The sequence below is a fragment of the Pelodiscus sinensis genome, chromosome 9 (assembly GCF_052426305.1).
Source record: "Pelodiscus sinensis isolate ZL-2025 chromosome 9, ASM5242630v1, whole genome shotgun sequence".
NCBI lineage: Eukaryota > Metazoa > Chordata > Testudines > Trionychidae > Pelodiscus > Pelodiscus sinensis.
The window spans coordinates 67252943-67269697 of record NC_143060.1 but is presented as its reverse complement, the minus strand read 5'-3'; the positions used below and the strand labels follow the sequence as shown (position 1 = coordinate 67269697).

General features: G+C 51.8%; 1 protein-coding gene across 6 annotated transcripts in view; it reads right to left on the bottom strand.

Moving 5' to 3' along the window:
• The window catches only part of PACS2 (phosphofurin acidic cluster sorting protein 2), a 95169-nt gene that overhangs the window by 50242 nt on the left and 28172 nt on the right, over nucleotides 1–16755 (bottom strand). For all 6 annotated transcript variants that reach the window (XM_075937072.2, XM_075937068.2, XM_075937069.2 and 3 more), the window contains exons 2-3: nucleotides 8091–8178; nucleotides 3593–3682 (exon numbers count right to left, since the gene is read on the bottom strand). In XM_075937072.2, the coding sequence (XP_075793187.1) occupies nucleotides 3593–3682; nucleotides 8091–8178 (178 nt within the window). The remainder of the gene's footprint in view (nucleotides 1–3592; nucleotides 3683–8090; nucleotides 8179–16755) is intronic.

The window sequence follows — 16755 nt, the reverse complement described above, 5'->3', positions numbered from 1 at the left end:
TAGGGGTCACCAAATGAAATTAATAGGCAGGTTTAAAACAAACCAAAGAAAGTTTTTCTGCACTCAGCGCACAGTCAACCTGTGGAACTCCTTGTCAGGGGATGTGGTGAAAGCCAGGACTTTAACAGGGTTCAAAAAAGAGCTAGATAAATCCATGGAGCTATTAGCCAGGCTGGGTAGGAATGGTATCCCTAGCCTCTGTTTCTCTGGAGGTGGGTGATGGGAAGGATCATGTGTAAGGTTGCCAGGTGTTCGGTTTTGAACCAGACAGTCCGGTATTTCAGCTCTCTGTCCAGGAAACAAATTGAGAAGATACCGGACATAGAAATGTCTGGTATTTTCTAATTAAGTTTTTATTATCATGAGTATCAGTACGTAGCTGTGTACTGCCTGGCTGGTAGACATGTAGACATGCTCACGCTGCATGAGCGTGTCTACCAGCCAGGCAGTACACAGCTACACACTAGAGAGGAGGGGGGAGCGGGGGCAAGGGGAAGAATCCTTGGGGCCAGACTCGCCCATGAGCCCCGCCGGGACTGTGTGCGGGACGGGCAGCACCCCGGGATCCGTGTGCGCCCAGGGCAGCCCCGTTCCCTGATGGCCGGCCTGTTCCCCTACAACCCCCTCCCCCCCACCCTCTCCAGCCTGCCCCGCTCCCCAGTGGCCAGTCCTGCTCCCTGGCGGCCGGTTCCCCCCGGCCAGCGCTGCTCCTCCCAACCCGCCCTCCTTCCCGCTGGTCGGTTCCCCCCTGGCCAGCTCTGCTCCCTCCGACCCTCTCCCGGCCAGCCCTCCTTCCCACCGGCTGATTCCTCCCCCACCCCCACATGCACACCCCGGCCAGCCCTGCTCCCCCCGACCCTCTCCCGGCCAGCCCCGCTCACCTCCCAGTTGGTCCCCCCCATTTGAGATCAAGTGTGTCCGGTATTTTATTTAAACTGTCTGGTAACCCTAATCACGTGAGGATTCTTTGTGATTCCTCCCTCTGGGGCATCTGGCACTGGCCACTGTGGGAGACCGGACACTGGGCTGGTTGGCCTTTGGTCTGGCCCCAGCTGGCCGCTCTGATGTTCATGTCTTAAGCAGCTTGCCCAGCAGCTGTGTGGCAGGGGAAGGATGGAATCCAACTCTCCATGCCAGCACAACTGCACTAGCCAAGCTCTCCTGCCTCCTTCACACCTCTGCAACAACCGAGAGAGGCCTTGACACTCCAGCCACCACAGCACAGCCGTGGCGCATCCCGAGCGCGCGGTCCGTCCCCTCGCCGCGCGAGGCGGGGGCGGCAGAAACGGCATGTGATCGTGTCTCTGGAGACCGAAACCCACTCACAACTGCGGCTGTGCAGCCCTACGGCAGCCCCTTCCGACATGTTGAGAAGTTGAATTTGCCAGGGGGGTGCCCTGTGAATGCGGTGGGTGCATCATTCCCCAGGTGTTTAGAAAGCAAAGCTGGAGGAAGGAAGAGCCATCGTGTGGCACCCTTCGGGGAGCAGCACAGGTCAGCAGTAGGGCTGGGTCCTCTGGCACCACCACAGACCTCTGCAACCTGCACTAAGGGCGTACCACTGAGCGCTGCCATCCACTGGCAGCAGCTCAGAGGGGACGGGACATTTTGCCAGTGGGTTTCCTGGGCGCCTGCTGACAGCAGAGGAAAGGTGAAACTGAGGGAATCCTGGGTTCCATTCCAGGCTCTGGGGAGTTCCTGGGCAGGAGCAAATCAGCAGAGTGAAGGGCACAGGCATGGAGCAAGGTGCACAGGTCAGGGGACACACGACAGTACGATTTAAGGGGCTCACGGTATCGGGGCCAACAACCCTCAGCCTAGAGCAGTGTTTCCCAAGTGGGGTTCTGCGGAACCCCAGGGTCCTGCCCAGGGGAAGTCAGGGCTCCGCGAGAAAATACGATCTCTGAAATTAACATGCCCCTTCCGGAAAAGGGGCCAGTGTAGACGTAGCCCAAATGAAATTAATGGGTAGCAGGTTTAAAACTAATAAAAGAAAGTTCTTCTTCACACAGCGTGTAGTCAACCTGTGGAACTCCTTGCCAGAGGAGGCTGTGAAGGCTAGGATGATAACAGAGTTTAAAGAGAACCTAGATAATTTCCTGGAGGTTAGGCCCATAAAAGGCTATTAGCCAGGGGATAGAAATGGTGTCCCTGGCCTCTGTTTGTCAGAGGCTGGAGAGGGATGGGACGAGACAAATCGCTTGATCATTGTCTTCGGTCCACCCTCTCTGGGGCACCTGGTGCTGGCCACTGTCGGCAGACAGGCTACTGGGCTAGATGGACCTTTGGTCTGACCCAGTACGGCCGTTCTTATGAGTGCTGGAGGCTTTGGAGATGGAGGAGAGGCCAGGGCAGCCACTCCCATTATGCAGCTCTCTTTGTTCTGTTCATCCTCCACCGACTGCCTGACTCCTAAGCACACGGCCCCCTGCCTGCAGGTCTGCCCTGTCTGCACTAGGGTTAACTGAATAGTCGAGTAACCTCTTGAATTCTTATCGGTTACTCGACTAGTCTATAGTCGCCGGGGGCCGGGCTGGCCGCCAGTGCGCTCCCATCCCACTCCCAAGGAGCCCCCTGCAACTCCACGCTGCTGCCGCTGAATCCAAGGCAGCAGCATTGCGAGCCCGGTAGGAACTGGTCTGTGAAAGAAGCCAGTTTAAAAACCAGCTCCCCTTGCGGACCGGCTGCCTGTCGCCCCACAATGCTGCCTCTGATCCAGCGGTAGCAGTGTGGAGTGGCAACAGAACCTGTCTGGAGGGTCTGAGCTCCTGGACCCAGAGTGAGCTGGGACTGAGCCAGGCTCCTAACACACTTCAAATGCAGAGCCGCAGCAGGGGTAGGTTCTGGACCCATCAAGTCCGGACAGATCTGGGATGCTGGCCAGCCTGCTAAAAAGCAGGAGGAATGCGTGTAGTCTAAAGCATTAACCGAGAAGCTTTTGCTTGTCAGTGAATCGGTTAATCGACGACACATTCCATCCCTAGTCTGCAGCAACTGAAGGGAAAGTTTCTCAGCCCTGCAGCACTACGGGATGCACAGAATCCAAGCTAGGGACCGGACAGCATGCAGGGGAGGAATAACCTCAGACCCCAGCACAGGTTATTCTGCGCACCTGCTGGAGGGAAGGCTGCTGCCGCCGCCGCTCTCGGTGCATGCCCAGGACAATCATCACGGATTTTAGCTACCAGCCTCCAATGCCACACACCAGGGGGGAGCTTGTAACTTGGCCAGAACTGATTTCCACCAGAGCAGCAGAGCACAGCTCCCACTCCAGCGCTCGCCCTGCCAAGCGTCAAGCCGTGCGCCAGAGCATGCAGGTGCTGATGCTTCTCAAAACCAGCGGGATGAATTGCACACCAGCAAAACCACCCGCTTTCCTCTCGGAAGCGGCTGAAATGCCCCAAACCTTCAGCCTGAGGCAGAAACTCCAGCGCATAGGAAGTTTCCACCAGAATGGCTGCAAAGCGTCGCCTAGTGGTGCCATTGCCAGAGCCAGAGCAGCCCATAATTATTTCAGGGGAACATTCACAGGGAGGCCATTTAACACAAAATCATATGAGCACATTCACTTTGGACTTTGTTACTAGGTTACCTGTAGTGAAAAAGTTAGTGCAAGTTCGGTTTCCACGTGTCCGCTTGGTGGCAGCACAATTTCATGCGACCGCAGTATACGCTTCGAGCCCTGCACAAAGAAAACCTGGTCAGGTAATGGTCTGAGCATCAGTGCAGGCTTGTCCCTCTCCCCCTTTGGGAACTGGCCCCTCCAATCTGGCTCCTTGCCGGGATTTGGACCCGGCCCCTAGGGGGCACTCTTACGGTGAGACAGCAGGAGAGGCCCAGTGTTACCGACACCTCGAGAATGGAGGTCCCCCGGGGGGGGGGGGGTCCTTTAAAAAGTTGACATCTGAGCATTGACTTAATTCAGCTTTGAAGCCTTACCGTGCAGAAAAATGCTGCTTTCCCCTTCTGTGTTGCACTTCAACACCGTACCGTATTGGCCGTTTTATCGTGCGCCACTGCTGCTGCTGATTGGCTGCCTCTGGTTCCAAACGAGGGACATGGCTGAGGGGTCAGTATGTAACCCCGAGGTCCTACCCCATGGTGCAGATGGGTGAAAGCTAGCCCTGCCCTGGCCCTGACACCTCCGAGAGCCTGGCCCACAGCCACGCTTCCCTGAGGGGGGCAACAAACGTACGCCCCAGCCGAGCAGGAGCACAAAAGAGCTCTGGGCTGAGCAGCAGACAGGCTGTGAGTGTGAAGTGGGCTTCCTGTTCAGGGCCCGAGGCCAATTCAAACAGCCAGCACAGGTGCCAATCAGGGGGAGAAGAGGCCTCATCCGAAAGCAAGGGAGGTCATTTGCAGCAACGGCCCACGAGCAGCACGCTGGGAGTACCACAGACTAGTACCACTGACTGAGGACATGGGAATGCCTCCTTAGGGATCTATGGGGAAGTGAACAACAGTAGGTATGGAAATCTTAAGACTGGGATAGGACAGAGGTCTATAAAACCATGACTGGTGCGGAGAAGTTATCTACTTTTCCCATAACAAAAGAACTAGTGGTCATTTGAAATTAATGGGTAGCAAGTTTAATACAAATGAAATATTTCTTCATGAAACGTACAGTCAACCTGTGGAACTCCTTGCTAGAGGATATAGTTAGGGCCAGGACTTTAACGGGTTCAAAAAAGAGCTAGATAAAATTCATGGAGGATATGTCCATCAGTGGCTGTTAGCCAGAAAGGATAGGAATGGTGTCTCTGAACGTCATTGGAATGGATCACTTGATTCCCTGTTCTGTTCATTCCCTCTGGGGGACCTGGCATTGGCCACTGTCAGAAGACAGGATACCGGGCTAGATGGATCTTTGGTCTAACCCTGTACAGCTGTTCTTATATAAAACTGTAAGCTGCCCCTTGACATTTCTGGGGGACTTCTTGGTCCTGGTGACATGCTCTGAAGCAGGCTGCCTGGTGTGACTCCTGTGTCTGCCCTCGGCCAGACCTGTAGGGTATTGGTGGACGCACAGGGCCTGGCCTACCAATGGGAGAACTGGAAACCCCACCCCAGGAGCAGCCAAGCTCAGAGGCCTGGCACCTCAGACGACAAAGGGGAGACTGGCTCCCAGCCTCGCAGCCATGACTGTTAACACGGCTGTTCTGCCCCTGCCAGAGCGCCTTCCAGCTGTGACAGCGTGGCTGTCCTCACTGCCCTGCAGAGGCTAAGTAAGAAAGGACTAACGTAGCTGCCTCCTGAATCCATCACTGTTTCCAAAGCAGACAAAAGGGACTCGCGTGTCCGACAGAGCCTCAGGAACTAGCAGAGTCCTAAGGGGCCTCCCCTGCATGGGCACAGGCCTGGGAGGGGTTTGCAGACACAGGCTAGTTAAGGAGGAGCTTGGTCAAGCTCTTCGGAAGGAATCAGGGATGCGTCTGTAATGCCGTATCCTCTCAATTCTCTTTAGAAAAAGGTGGATGAGTCCAGCACATCACTATCCGCTGCTACTGGATCTGAAACGGCCTTTGGATCCGGGCCTTGAGCGCACGTGCTCCACGTGACCCCAGAAGAGTCAGCCCCGCACCGAGCATCAATGGACCAAGCCCACAGCCCTATTGACTGCACGTGGTAAGTCAGTCAGCGGTCCACCTGCAGTTAGCTCAGCACAGGACAGCAAAGGCGGGTGGCGACCAGGTTGGCACTCCCGTACAAGGCAACAGCTGTAGCTGCCACACCCCTTAATGGCTGCCTGGAGATTATGCAAGGCCAGATCCATGATGGAGGAAAGGAAGGATGGTTCAGTGGTTAGTTCTAGCCTGGGGCTTCAGAGCAGAGGGTTCCAACCTTGTTCTGCCACAGACTTCTCGTGGGACCTTGGGCAAGTCACTTAGTTTATCCATGCCCCAGTTCCCATCTGTACAACAGCCCTGCCCTGCCTCACAAGGGGGTTGTGCAATTAAATACGTTACAGGTTCGAGGGTCACCAATGCCATGGTGAGAGAGGCCAGAGAAGTACCCAAACTGTTTCCACTATGTATTCCATCCGCTTCCCCCCTCCCCTCCCAAATACACTTAAAGCTCTCCAGGAAATTGCTGCTTTTTCTGTTTTACTGCCCAGAGCAGAGGATTATTATTTTTTAAATCTGAAGGAAAACGCTTCCTATCATGAGAACAGCTGCCTCTTCAGCCCGGCGTGCTCGTGGTGCTGTGTGCCGCTCACATCTGCTCCGCCTCAGGAAGGGCGCACATAAGTGACAGAACCATCACTTGTGAGACACGAGCCCCCGACGGGCTGAGCACGCATGCCAGCGTGCAGATCTTCTGGGGCTGCTTATGGAGCCTTGGCACCCTCACCTGTGAGAAAGGCTCCGTGAACCCTGCTTGGGACACCCCCATGGGGCAGGCACTGCAGGGCTCCTTCTCTGCCTCCTGCAAGCGTTTCCTCTGGCCAGTGCCTGAAAACCTCAAACCCCCCAGCTGCCAGCTTCCTTCAGCTCCCTACTGGGTCACAGAGGGGAGCTAGGGGGGCTCCCAGAAGCACCCCCATGGGTGCAGGTTCTCACACACCCACACCCACCCACCCCACCATCTTCCTGGCTCCTCCTACCCATAGAATGCGAATGTTGCCGCACAGGAACGGTGAGCTGTGTGATTAGCTTCACAAACCCTGGCTCTGCTTTTCTAGCAGCTGCATGCGGTTTTTCCCTCAGCCCCCTCCTCGTAAGGGGTGCTGAAATGTGTAGCCCGGTATCTGAGCACAGGGGGTCTGGGAAGCAAACTCACCCATTTGGAAGGGCACGAAGCACACGCGCTAAGCAAGCTGGTTAGGGACTGGAGGGGAGGGAGGAAGCCTGTGCGGAGAACGTTTTCTGATATACAGAGGAGGTGACAGAGCTGGTAGCCAAATCCCAGCAGAGCCGCGAGGGCCTGTAGCAGAGGACGACGTGACAGCGTCACGCGCACAGATGAAGCTGTAGCAGTTTCCCGCTGCTTGCAGAGTGGCAGTGGCAGCTGGCTGAATTTGCAGCTCGGTATTTGAGCGTTCTGGTTTGCTTGCAAGCGAACAGCCAGTCTAAACTTCCAAGCGCACGTCGGTTTCGACATAACTAAGTTCTCTGCAGGGTTTCATCAGCCTCAGCTTGAGATTAATGAGGTTTGATGCCTGGGAATCGCCACTGCTCTCAAAGAATGCGTAGGCTGTTCAGTGACAGGGATCCCGGTAGGCTAGGCGGAGCTGAGCTTACAAACAGACCAGGAACAGACCCCACTCTTCCCTGCCGACACACACAGATACATGTACATAGCGTACCGGTCCTGGGGGAATTCTGCAATTTTACTATGGCTCCAAATGCAACATTCCCTCAGGAATAGCGTGTGCAGAAAACCAATGCATTCATTTACACACGTACCGGTCCATGGAGCAGTTACAATGCAAGTTCCTATGCTTTAAAATACACTTTAAAAATCAAGGAATCTCCATTCTCTTGCTTTTTGGTGAAAACAATTTCATATGTCCCCTTACCCCCTTGAAACCTATGCAGTTACTTTGCTGTCAGGGCCTCTGTGGCAGAGCCGTTGGTTAAATGAGTCCGTAATTGTTAGGAAGCAAAAAAGCACAAGGAAAATCCTTTGGAAGTGCAAGAGGGAATGTGTCTAACTCCCATCCTTCTAAAGCTTCGTTTGACTGGCCCTAAGCTACCTAGTAGGGAAAACCCCTCTGCTCCGCCCAGACAAGATGTAACATGTAAAAGAGGACATGAGGCTGCGTTTTGGTAAAGTTGAGAAAAGAGAAAGGCAGTTTCGTAATACAAAGCTACTCTAGACCTTAGGGAGGGAGAGTCTAGCTTACAGCTATGTAAATACTATGACAGAGGAAGAACCCAAGAAAGGGCGAAAAAAAAAAATCAGGATCTTACTCATGTCCCTAAGACTGCACAGCTACCTTGACATACTGTATTTGTGGAACAGTGTGTGATTGTCTCTTTGGACACCTGCATTACAAAATGCACCCTTCATTTTCATGTTTCTTGACGGCTCAGCACTCCACACTCGGCTGCACTCCCCACTTACAGCGAAATATTAATGCAACTTACCTGCATTTTGACGGCAATGACCACAGAAATGAGTTCTTTGTCCAGTTCCTTTAAGACAACCAGTTTCTTTAAAGTCAAGGTGCACAACCTGCGGGCGAGAACACAGGAGAAGCGGCTGTGAGTTACGCCTGGAGAAGGAAAGGATACCAAGCGCAAGCCCCCCCGAAATACAGCCGTGCTCTTATGCAGCGGAGAACAGAGTAGACTCCTGACCCACAAGCCAGGTTAAAAAGCTACAAGATCTTTAGGCCAGACCGCCAATTGAATTTAGTGCTGGCTGCTTCAGTTTGCAACTCCTGGCCTACACAGATCTCCGTCTGTTTGTCAAACCTTGTGGAAAAGACTACGCAGGCCTGGCCACCCCATTTCACTTCTCTCTTGCTTGGCCACTGGGGAAATAAGACGTTGCTACGTGTGGAGCCTGTTGCTGTGCTACTAGCAACACCCAGGAGTAAGGGGCAATCAACAGGTAGTAGAGCCCATCACCTCCTTCCCATGTGTGCCCTACCTGTACTCCTGGGAACAGCAGGTAGCCTGTCTCTGGTGGAGGGTCCAGTGCATTTCCTGCCCCAGCAAGAGAGGGAAGTGAAACTGATCCACACTGTGTTGGTTTCATCCCTGCAGGCACTGCATCAGCCCAAGACCCTAGCGCTGGGAGGTCACTGTGTGGCTGCTGCAGGTGGCCCCATCACAGGGCCTTGGTCACAGACTCAGCAAGCTCTCTCTAACTCCCAGCCTAAGGCCACACATGGCCACGATTCCGTATGTTCTTCGGCCCACATTGTCTGTAGCTGCCATGGCTCCTCTCCCTTCCTGCTGCTCATCCCGGCAGCAGGACCAGCAGCACACACTCCCTGCTGGGAGCAGGACAGCTACGGAAGGCAGCCACGTGCCCCACAGTAGACCAAACCGGGGACTGGCGAGTCAGTGCACGCAGCCCCGAAGACGAAAGCGCCACCCTCGCAAGCCCTCCTGCTGGCAGATCCCGGGGGGGGGGGGGGGCATACGCATGGTCCACCATGAGCCACTCAACACTGACACCCTCTTCCACTCCCCCCACCAAATTGCTGGGCGAAAGCCCAGAAAACAAGCCAACAGTGTGGAGCTCTGCCCAAGGCAGCCCCTCCTCACCTCAGCCGGGGGGGGGGCGGGGAAGAGGGCAAAGGGAGACTGGAGGATCTCTCGCGCATGGGGACCCTCACACGCAGGGCAAGCCCAGAGAGGACAGTGCAGCCCAGCGTGCTCACTGCACATGTCGTTAGTGCTGGCACACGGTAAGAGCCCTGCTCCAGACAGAGAGGGGGAGAGACCTCCGCTGCGCACCCTGTCCTGGCAGAGAAGTCAAGCCTTGAGCACGTGCCTGCAGCAGTCAGGGGCCTGTGATTCGGTTTGTTCTGTGTCATGCCCTGCCTACTGGGAGAACACTCCCCCCAGCTTGCCGAAAGCCAGAGAACTGTGGCTGGTCAGGTGAGGAGAGCAGAGGTACAACAGGGCAGGCATTGTCTCTGCAGGCAGACCCAAACAACAGGCGTTTCTGGACTCTCAGGGGGGAAAGGTACGCAGAGAAACAATTGTGCTCTCAGCACACACAGAAAAACACAAGGGGCGTTCTGTTCTCTGCTGACATTCTTTCCATTTGTCATTTATAAGCTTTGATCCAACCCATGCAGCCCTGCTGCCTGAGAAAGCCTCTTTTACAGCCATCGGGGAAACAAAAGCAGTTAAAAAAAAAGACACGAGATACATCTGCTTTCTTTAGCCATGATCCCCGGACAACTGGTACTAAAAGGCTCTTCACACCAAGAACAATGAAGCATTCAGATCTCGAGCAGAGGAGGCGAGTCAGAGAAATCCGTAGTGTAAAAGTCACATGAGCAGTCAGCATGTTTGTTGTGGCAGGTCTCACTTGGCTAGCTTGTTACTTCACAAACCCACAAATCTAAAATCTTTTAAAAGCAGGAGATGGGAGGAGACAGCTGGCTGCAACCCCCACATGTGCACTGAGTGCAGCCACGGCCCGTTAGCAGCCGTGCGCCAAGCGTGGATTCCGAAAAGGCGGTTACCTGTGTTTTGTAACTGCTGTTCTTTGAGGTGTGTCGCTCATGTGCACAGTCCCTGGGCTGGCCAGGAAGCCCCCAGTGGCTCCTTTATGGAGTGTACATAGGCCCCTGTTGACCCAGCCCCTACCCAATTCTTTCTTCCCAGAACCAGTGGGACCTCGCGCAGAAGGGACGGGACTTTGGGAACCCAGCCCTCAGTGCGGCCCGGACTGCGGCACCTGCCCGCCCCCCACAGCCCTCAGAAGCTCACCCTGGCATCAATTCCAAATGGGCCCCAGGCCCCTTGCATGTGTCCTGAACAGGGATGCGGTGGGGCCAGCCGCTGCCTTGCAGGAGGAGGTGCATGGGAAATGGAAGCTGCCAATGCTGTCCCGGAACTGTGGGCCCAAGGTGTCCAAAAGGGCCATTGCACTGGGCTCTGCCACAGGGGTGCCCAGGGCACCATCGGTACAAAGGTTCCTCCACTCTATGGTGCCAAGTCCAGTGCCGGGCTCTCAAGCAGTACCAGTGGCAGCAGGACTCAGACCCCCTCCCCAAACTTGGGAGCAACACTCTGAGCCGGACCCGGGACCCCAGCGATCGGTACCAAGGCAGCAGGGAATGGTGCTGCATCACGGGGGCCTTGCTCTGGTGCGGTATAGGTGGTGCCAGAAGTGGTGCCTACGACAGAGGCCGGGAACTGAGCCATCATGGCAATCAAGTCCCATGCGGCCGTGCTAGTGTCTAATGTAGAGGGAAGCTTGAGGTCCTTCTCCAACACCTCCCGGACCAGGGAGCGCACACACCCACCCAGGAATGGACATGAGCAATCACCTGAACTGCTCAAACCAGTGCATGTCTGTGGGAGGGGGCGTCCGTCTCCAGATGCACATGTGCGCACACACCAGCACAGAGATGATCTTACAGGAGGCACAAAGGTAACTCCCCTTCATGCTCCTGTCCACGTGCCAGGAATTGTAGTGATGACTACGTCCCATGGATCAGCAACTGTCTGCCATGAACAGCTTTATTAATAAACTAGAAAATGTTGCAGTGAGCATGTTGAATTTCAGGAGCAATACTAGATGGAGAGGAGTCATTAATATCAGGAAGGGCAGAAATACAGAGTGACCTAGAGAACAGAAGTGATTTACAGCTTGGAAAGATGTGCTCGATACACGTGGGGAAATAGCCTAGTACACAGCTGTCCAACAGGAAGGAGGAAAGATGGAATCAATACTGCGCGAGACTCCCAAGGCGAAGACAGAAGTAGGCCGAATGACTCGTAAATATTTCAAACCTGTGAACTGCGCACATGCAGCAGAACGTTTCTGGTGCACTTGTTTCAGTATCCACCTGTAACTCAGTATGCAAACAGAGAGCTAGTTCAGGACACAGGTGGGTAAGAGAGTTAAACACAAAACCTGAGAACTTTCAGTTTTGGATTCCTTGTGTGTCATCTCAAATGTGCACCCAGGCAATTTTTGCAGTTAACAGATCCATCATTTTGACTATCCTTGCTCATTTCATTTACGTCACAGTTGGAATTGGGTGGATTTCCCCCCTAGCTTTTATTGGCAGAGAGAGTTTTGTTTTTTGCTTCTCTCAGGGCAATTAAATATCATTCACTGGGAGCACAGACAGGTGCCATTCAGTTTTCTGAATCTGAAATGGAACCATGGGCCTTCCCTTAATCATAAGCTCGGTTTCCATGAAAGAGTCAGAAACCCTTGCCTAGATTCTGCATCGATTAGAGCTATGAACCACTACAGACTGAGCACACGGCCAATGAAAACAGAAGGCCATCTTTCTACTGTACAGATGCAAGACCCTGATACCAGTTTTCAACAGAAAGCTCGTCTTCACCCAATTCCTTCAGTCCAGTTTTCTAACCCTTATTTTTTTGTTCTCCTCTAGATTCTCCCCAATTTATCAACATCTTTACTGAAGAGCGGGGCCCCCAAACTGGACAAAATACTCCAGTTGAGGCCTTACCAGCAACAAACAGAGCAGGACAGTTACATACAAGACTCCTGTTATTCCACCCCAGAACTACATTCGTCTTTTTTTGCAACCACAGCATATTCAATTTGTGAGCCGCTATAACCCTCAAATCCTTTCCCACAGTGCTACTGCCTCCATCATTCCCCAGCTGTGTGTTTCATTTTTCCTTCTTCAGTGAAGTACTCTGCTCTTCTCTTTCCTGGATTTCATCTTGTTCACTTCAGACAAGTTCTTCCATTTGAATTCTACTCCTGTCCTCCAAAGCTCTTGTAACTGCTGACAGCTTGGTGCCATCTGAAATTTTATAAGCACATGTTCCCTTCTGTTACCCAAGTCATTCATGAAAACATTGACTAGTACCAGACAAGAGACTGGAGACGCCTACGTGACCCCACTGGATACATCCTCCAAGTGTGACACCAAACCACCGAGAACTACTCTGAACATGGTTTTTCAACAAGCCGTGTGAGTCAGTTTATCTAGACCGGTGTTTCTTACCCTATGTCCTGCGGAACACTGGTGTTCTGTGAACAACTCGCAGGTGTGCCGCCACCTCTTCTTTGGTTTTGTCTTTTTTTGTCTGACAATTTTTTTTTTTTTGAAGAAAATTTTCATAAGTGTTCTGCATAAAAAACTATTATTGTTTGGTGTTCCATGGTCTCAGTGTAACAACGCTGGTCTAGCCCACATTTCCATGGTTTGCTCATGAGAATGCCATGGTGGCCTGCCTCAAATGCTCTGAAAACATCCACTCAGTGTGCAGTGGCAGTCAAAAAAGCAAATAGAATGTTAGGAATAATTTAAAAAAGGAATAGCGAATAAGACAAAGAACTTATTACCTCTATAAAACCATGGCACGCCCACATCTTGAGTACTGCGTACAGATGTGGTCACCTCATCTCAAAAAGGATATGTTGGCATTGGAAAAGGTTCAGAAAAGGGAAACAAAAGTGATGGGGTTTTGGAACAGGTCCCATATGAAGAGAGATTAAAAAGACGAACTTTTCAGCTTGGAGGAGACTAAGGGGGGGGGAGATAGGATGTGGAAAAAGTGAATAAGGAAAAGTTATATACTTATTCCCACAATATAGGAACTAGGGGTCACCAAATTAAATAGGCAGAAGACTTAAAACAAACAAAAGGAAGTTTTTCTTCACTCAGTGCACAGTCAACCTGTGGAACTCCTTGCCAGAGGTTGCGGTGAAGGCTAGGACTTTAACAGGGCTCAAAAAAGAGCTAGGTCGATTCCTGGAGGTTATCAATGGCTATTAGCTAGGGTGGGTAGGAATGGAATCCCTAGCCTCTGTCTGGAGGTGGGTGACGGGAGGGATCACGTGAGGAATACCTGTTGTGTTCTCTCCCTCTGCGGCATCTGGTATTGGCCGCTGTGGGCAGACAGGACACTGGGCTAGATGGACCTTTGGTCTGACCCAGTCTGGCTGCTCTTATGTTCTTATTCCTTCTCATGTTTAGGCAATTAAAATGCTCCTTGTTGAGCCATCCTATCATTTTTACTATCTTTCCTTAGTGTCAGAGCAGTTTGTTATTGTGCTTTCAACACCATCTTGAAAACGCTACCACTTCTCTGGAACGCCTCTTTCCACCCTCAGATTTTCTTGCCAGAACCTCTCCACCTAGTCCTGAGTTTGCACACGACTGCTTTTTTGAAGTCCCTTTTCTTCTGTGGTCCCTCTTTCCTGTCCTTGGAATCATGAAGCCTTATTTCATGTTCCCTACTTGCCTTTCACCTTCAGATTCACAACTAATTCCTCCCAGTTAGACTGGATTAAGCATACAGTTCCCTTCTACACCTTCTGGAAGGAGAAAGAAAAATATGCCTCTTTCAATGAAATTGGCTCACAATTAAAAGTCTGTTTCTCCATGGGGAGCACAATAATTGCCCCAAGACTTTCCTCTCACAGATTTTTGACCAACAGGAAGGAAACAATTAAAAATTAAAGACCTGCATTTTAATTAAACCCCATGAAACTTGAATGTGGATGGAAGAACCAGCTGCTAGATCCAGTGAGCCTGGCTCTAGCAGGGTACTCTAATGAATCGGATTCCCCCTGAGCTACAGAAACAGGACGCTGGGTCCAGATACTCAGACCACAGGTTTAAAGGGAATCCTGAAGGCCAATAAGCTCTTGCATCTACAGAGGGAGTCCTCCCTAGAATCTTAGGACAAAAGTTACACGTCTCTGACCCCCTCAACAAGCTGCACATTTCAACCAGTGCACGTGGCTTTCAGGGAGTCTGTTTCAAGGTGGTTATTGTAGAAATGTATTGGAGATGCTCAGATGAGGGGTTAATGTATTGTACTGAGGTTTTACATGGCCACCCAAAACAAGCCCTGTCTGTATACAAAGTATTCCTTGGACACAATGAGAACCTTTGTGCTCTCAGAGATTTGCATAAATCTGTAGCTCCACTTCTGCTTTGGTCACTCAGTTCTATCCTGGGACGTGTAAGGTTACAAAGCAGTTTTCCAGGATAAGCCTAGTTCCACGCGACTTACCGAAGGTTTCACTTTTGGGGCTCACCTATTGCACACTTAGTGAAACTGACAAAAATCATTTGGACCCATTTAAGGGAGAAGAGGAGCAAGGACAACAGTTTTACACTTGTAGCAGAGTTCAAGTCTATGAAGTACGTGTCTAAGGAACGAATTGCTGCACCTACGTATCCGTAGTCAAGTAGCAGTTAGGACTCCTAACTGGGCATGTAAAAGCACAGCCATGCAGTTGGTTAACCTGGGGTGGGGAACCAAAGGACCAGGGGCCGGATGCAGCCCACAGCTTGCCTTGATCCGGCCCGCAAGGCTCAGAGCTGCTCCCCAGCAATAGCTGGAGCTCCACCCCCGCCCCAGGGCCGGCGCACACAAAATCTACTAGCCTGGGCCTCCCAAGGCTCTGGTGTGTCTGTCTCCTCCTCACTCGGGGGCCACCTGAGAGAGGGTTTGGTTTTTCTTTTTCGCTTCTCACATGCGTGCAGCCTCTGACTGATTTTCCTGGGGCTCAGCGGCCCGACCCAAAAAAGGCTCCTCACCCCGGGCTTATCTGTCATCGTTTACTGTTACATGCAAGCGCCTGCCCTGCTCCCAGGGAGCCAGCTACCACCCCCACTGCTGGCTCTGTCAGTCCTGGGCCTCCCTTCCCGCTCGCCTAGCGAAGCTTGGTTCTGCTCAGTGTAGTACAAGTCTGTCTGTTCCAAAATCTGCATGGGTGGACAAAACAAGTGCAGAAGTGCTGAGGGGAAGCGCTAGTTTTGGTGGGATACTCAATTTAAGTTCTTTGGGTCAATGAATTTGCATCCATATTTTTAAAAATGGGATTGTACATGTCCCCAGAGCCTGGGATACACACATTTCTACAGCCTCAATAGTGACAGGTAACCAAGCGATGATCAGCTGTGAAAAGATAAGCTTAGCAGCTTTGGTCCAACACAGTTGGTAGAAATGAAGGGGAACACTTCCTGGGCTCTGGATGCCTCAGTCTGTGATGGTCAGGCTCCAGTAGCTTTAGCCAAGGAAGGTAACACATTCAGGAGGCAGCAAGCCAAGCCATTCCACCTCGCACAATTTACAGCTCCAAGAGAAATGCCAGTGGCGCTTTAATGTTTAATAAGGAAATGCCATGCCCAAAAATAGCATTAGTAATGCGCTATTCGAAGAGAGAAACCCACAGGGGTCAGGAAAGACTGAGCTTTCAACTGTAACCATTAACTCTGTGCACCTTGCAGCTCATGCAAATCAACTGGAATTTTTCACACACTCTTTCATGAAGTCACAGAGCATTCAGCCTTCCAGGTTTTAGAGTTTGGAGACTTGGAATTTCCCACAAAAACAAGTCTAAAGAAAATCAGTTCTGTGTTTCCCTCCATCATATGCACAAGAAGTCGGTTTTGCTGTTACTTGCTATTGGATTTTTCAACCCCCCGACAAACATTAGATTTTATGATGGAAACAAGATACAGAGACGTTAAGAAACATTAACAGTAGTGGATTCTCGGCATGGCAACTCTGGAGCTCCAGAACCCTAGTCAAGGGAGAAACACGATGAGCAAGATGCCTGTGTCCTGTCCACACCAGAATTTGCAATCAGGAGCAGAGGCCAGGGAGCACTGTGAAGTGCAATACCTAGCATTCAAGGAGTGCTTTTCTCTCGCAAAGCGCTGCGCAAAGGCTGTCGCTACTTGGAGCCCCATTTTACAGAGAGGGAACCAGGAAGGTGAAGAGACTTGCTGCAGGTCTGGCTAGATAACTGTTCCCAGAGAGTAGTTATGAATGGTTCACAATCCTGCTGGAAAGGAGTAACAAGTGGGCTTCCGCAGGGGTCTGTTTTGGAACCGGTTCTGTTCAATATCTTAAGCAATCATTTAGATATCAGCATACAGAGTACACTTACGTCTGCAGATGATCCCAAGCTTGGAGGGGTTGCAACTACTTTGGAGGATAGGGTCATAATTCAAAATGATCTGGACAAATTGGAGAAATGGTCTCAGGTAAACAGGGTGAATTTTAATAAGGACAAATGCAAAGTGCTCCACTTGGGAAGGAACAATCAGTTTCAGACATACAGAATGGGAAGCGACAGTCTAGGAAGGAGTACGGCAGAAAGGGA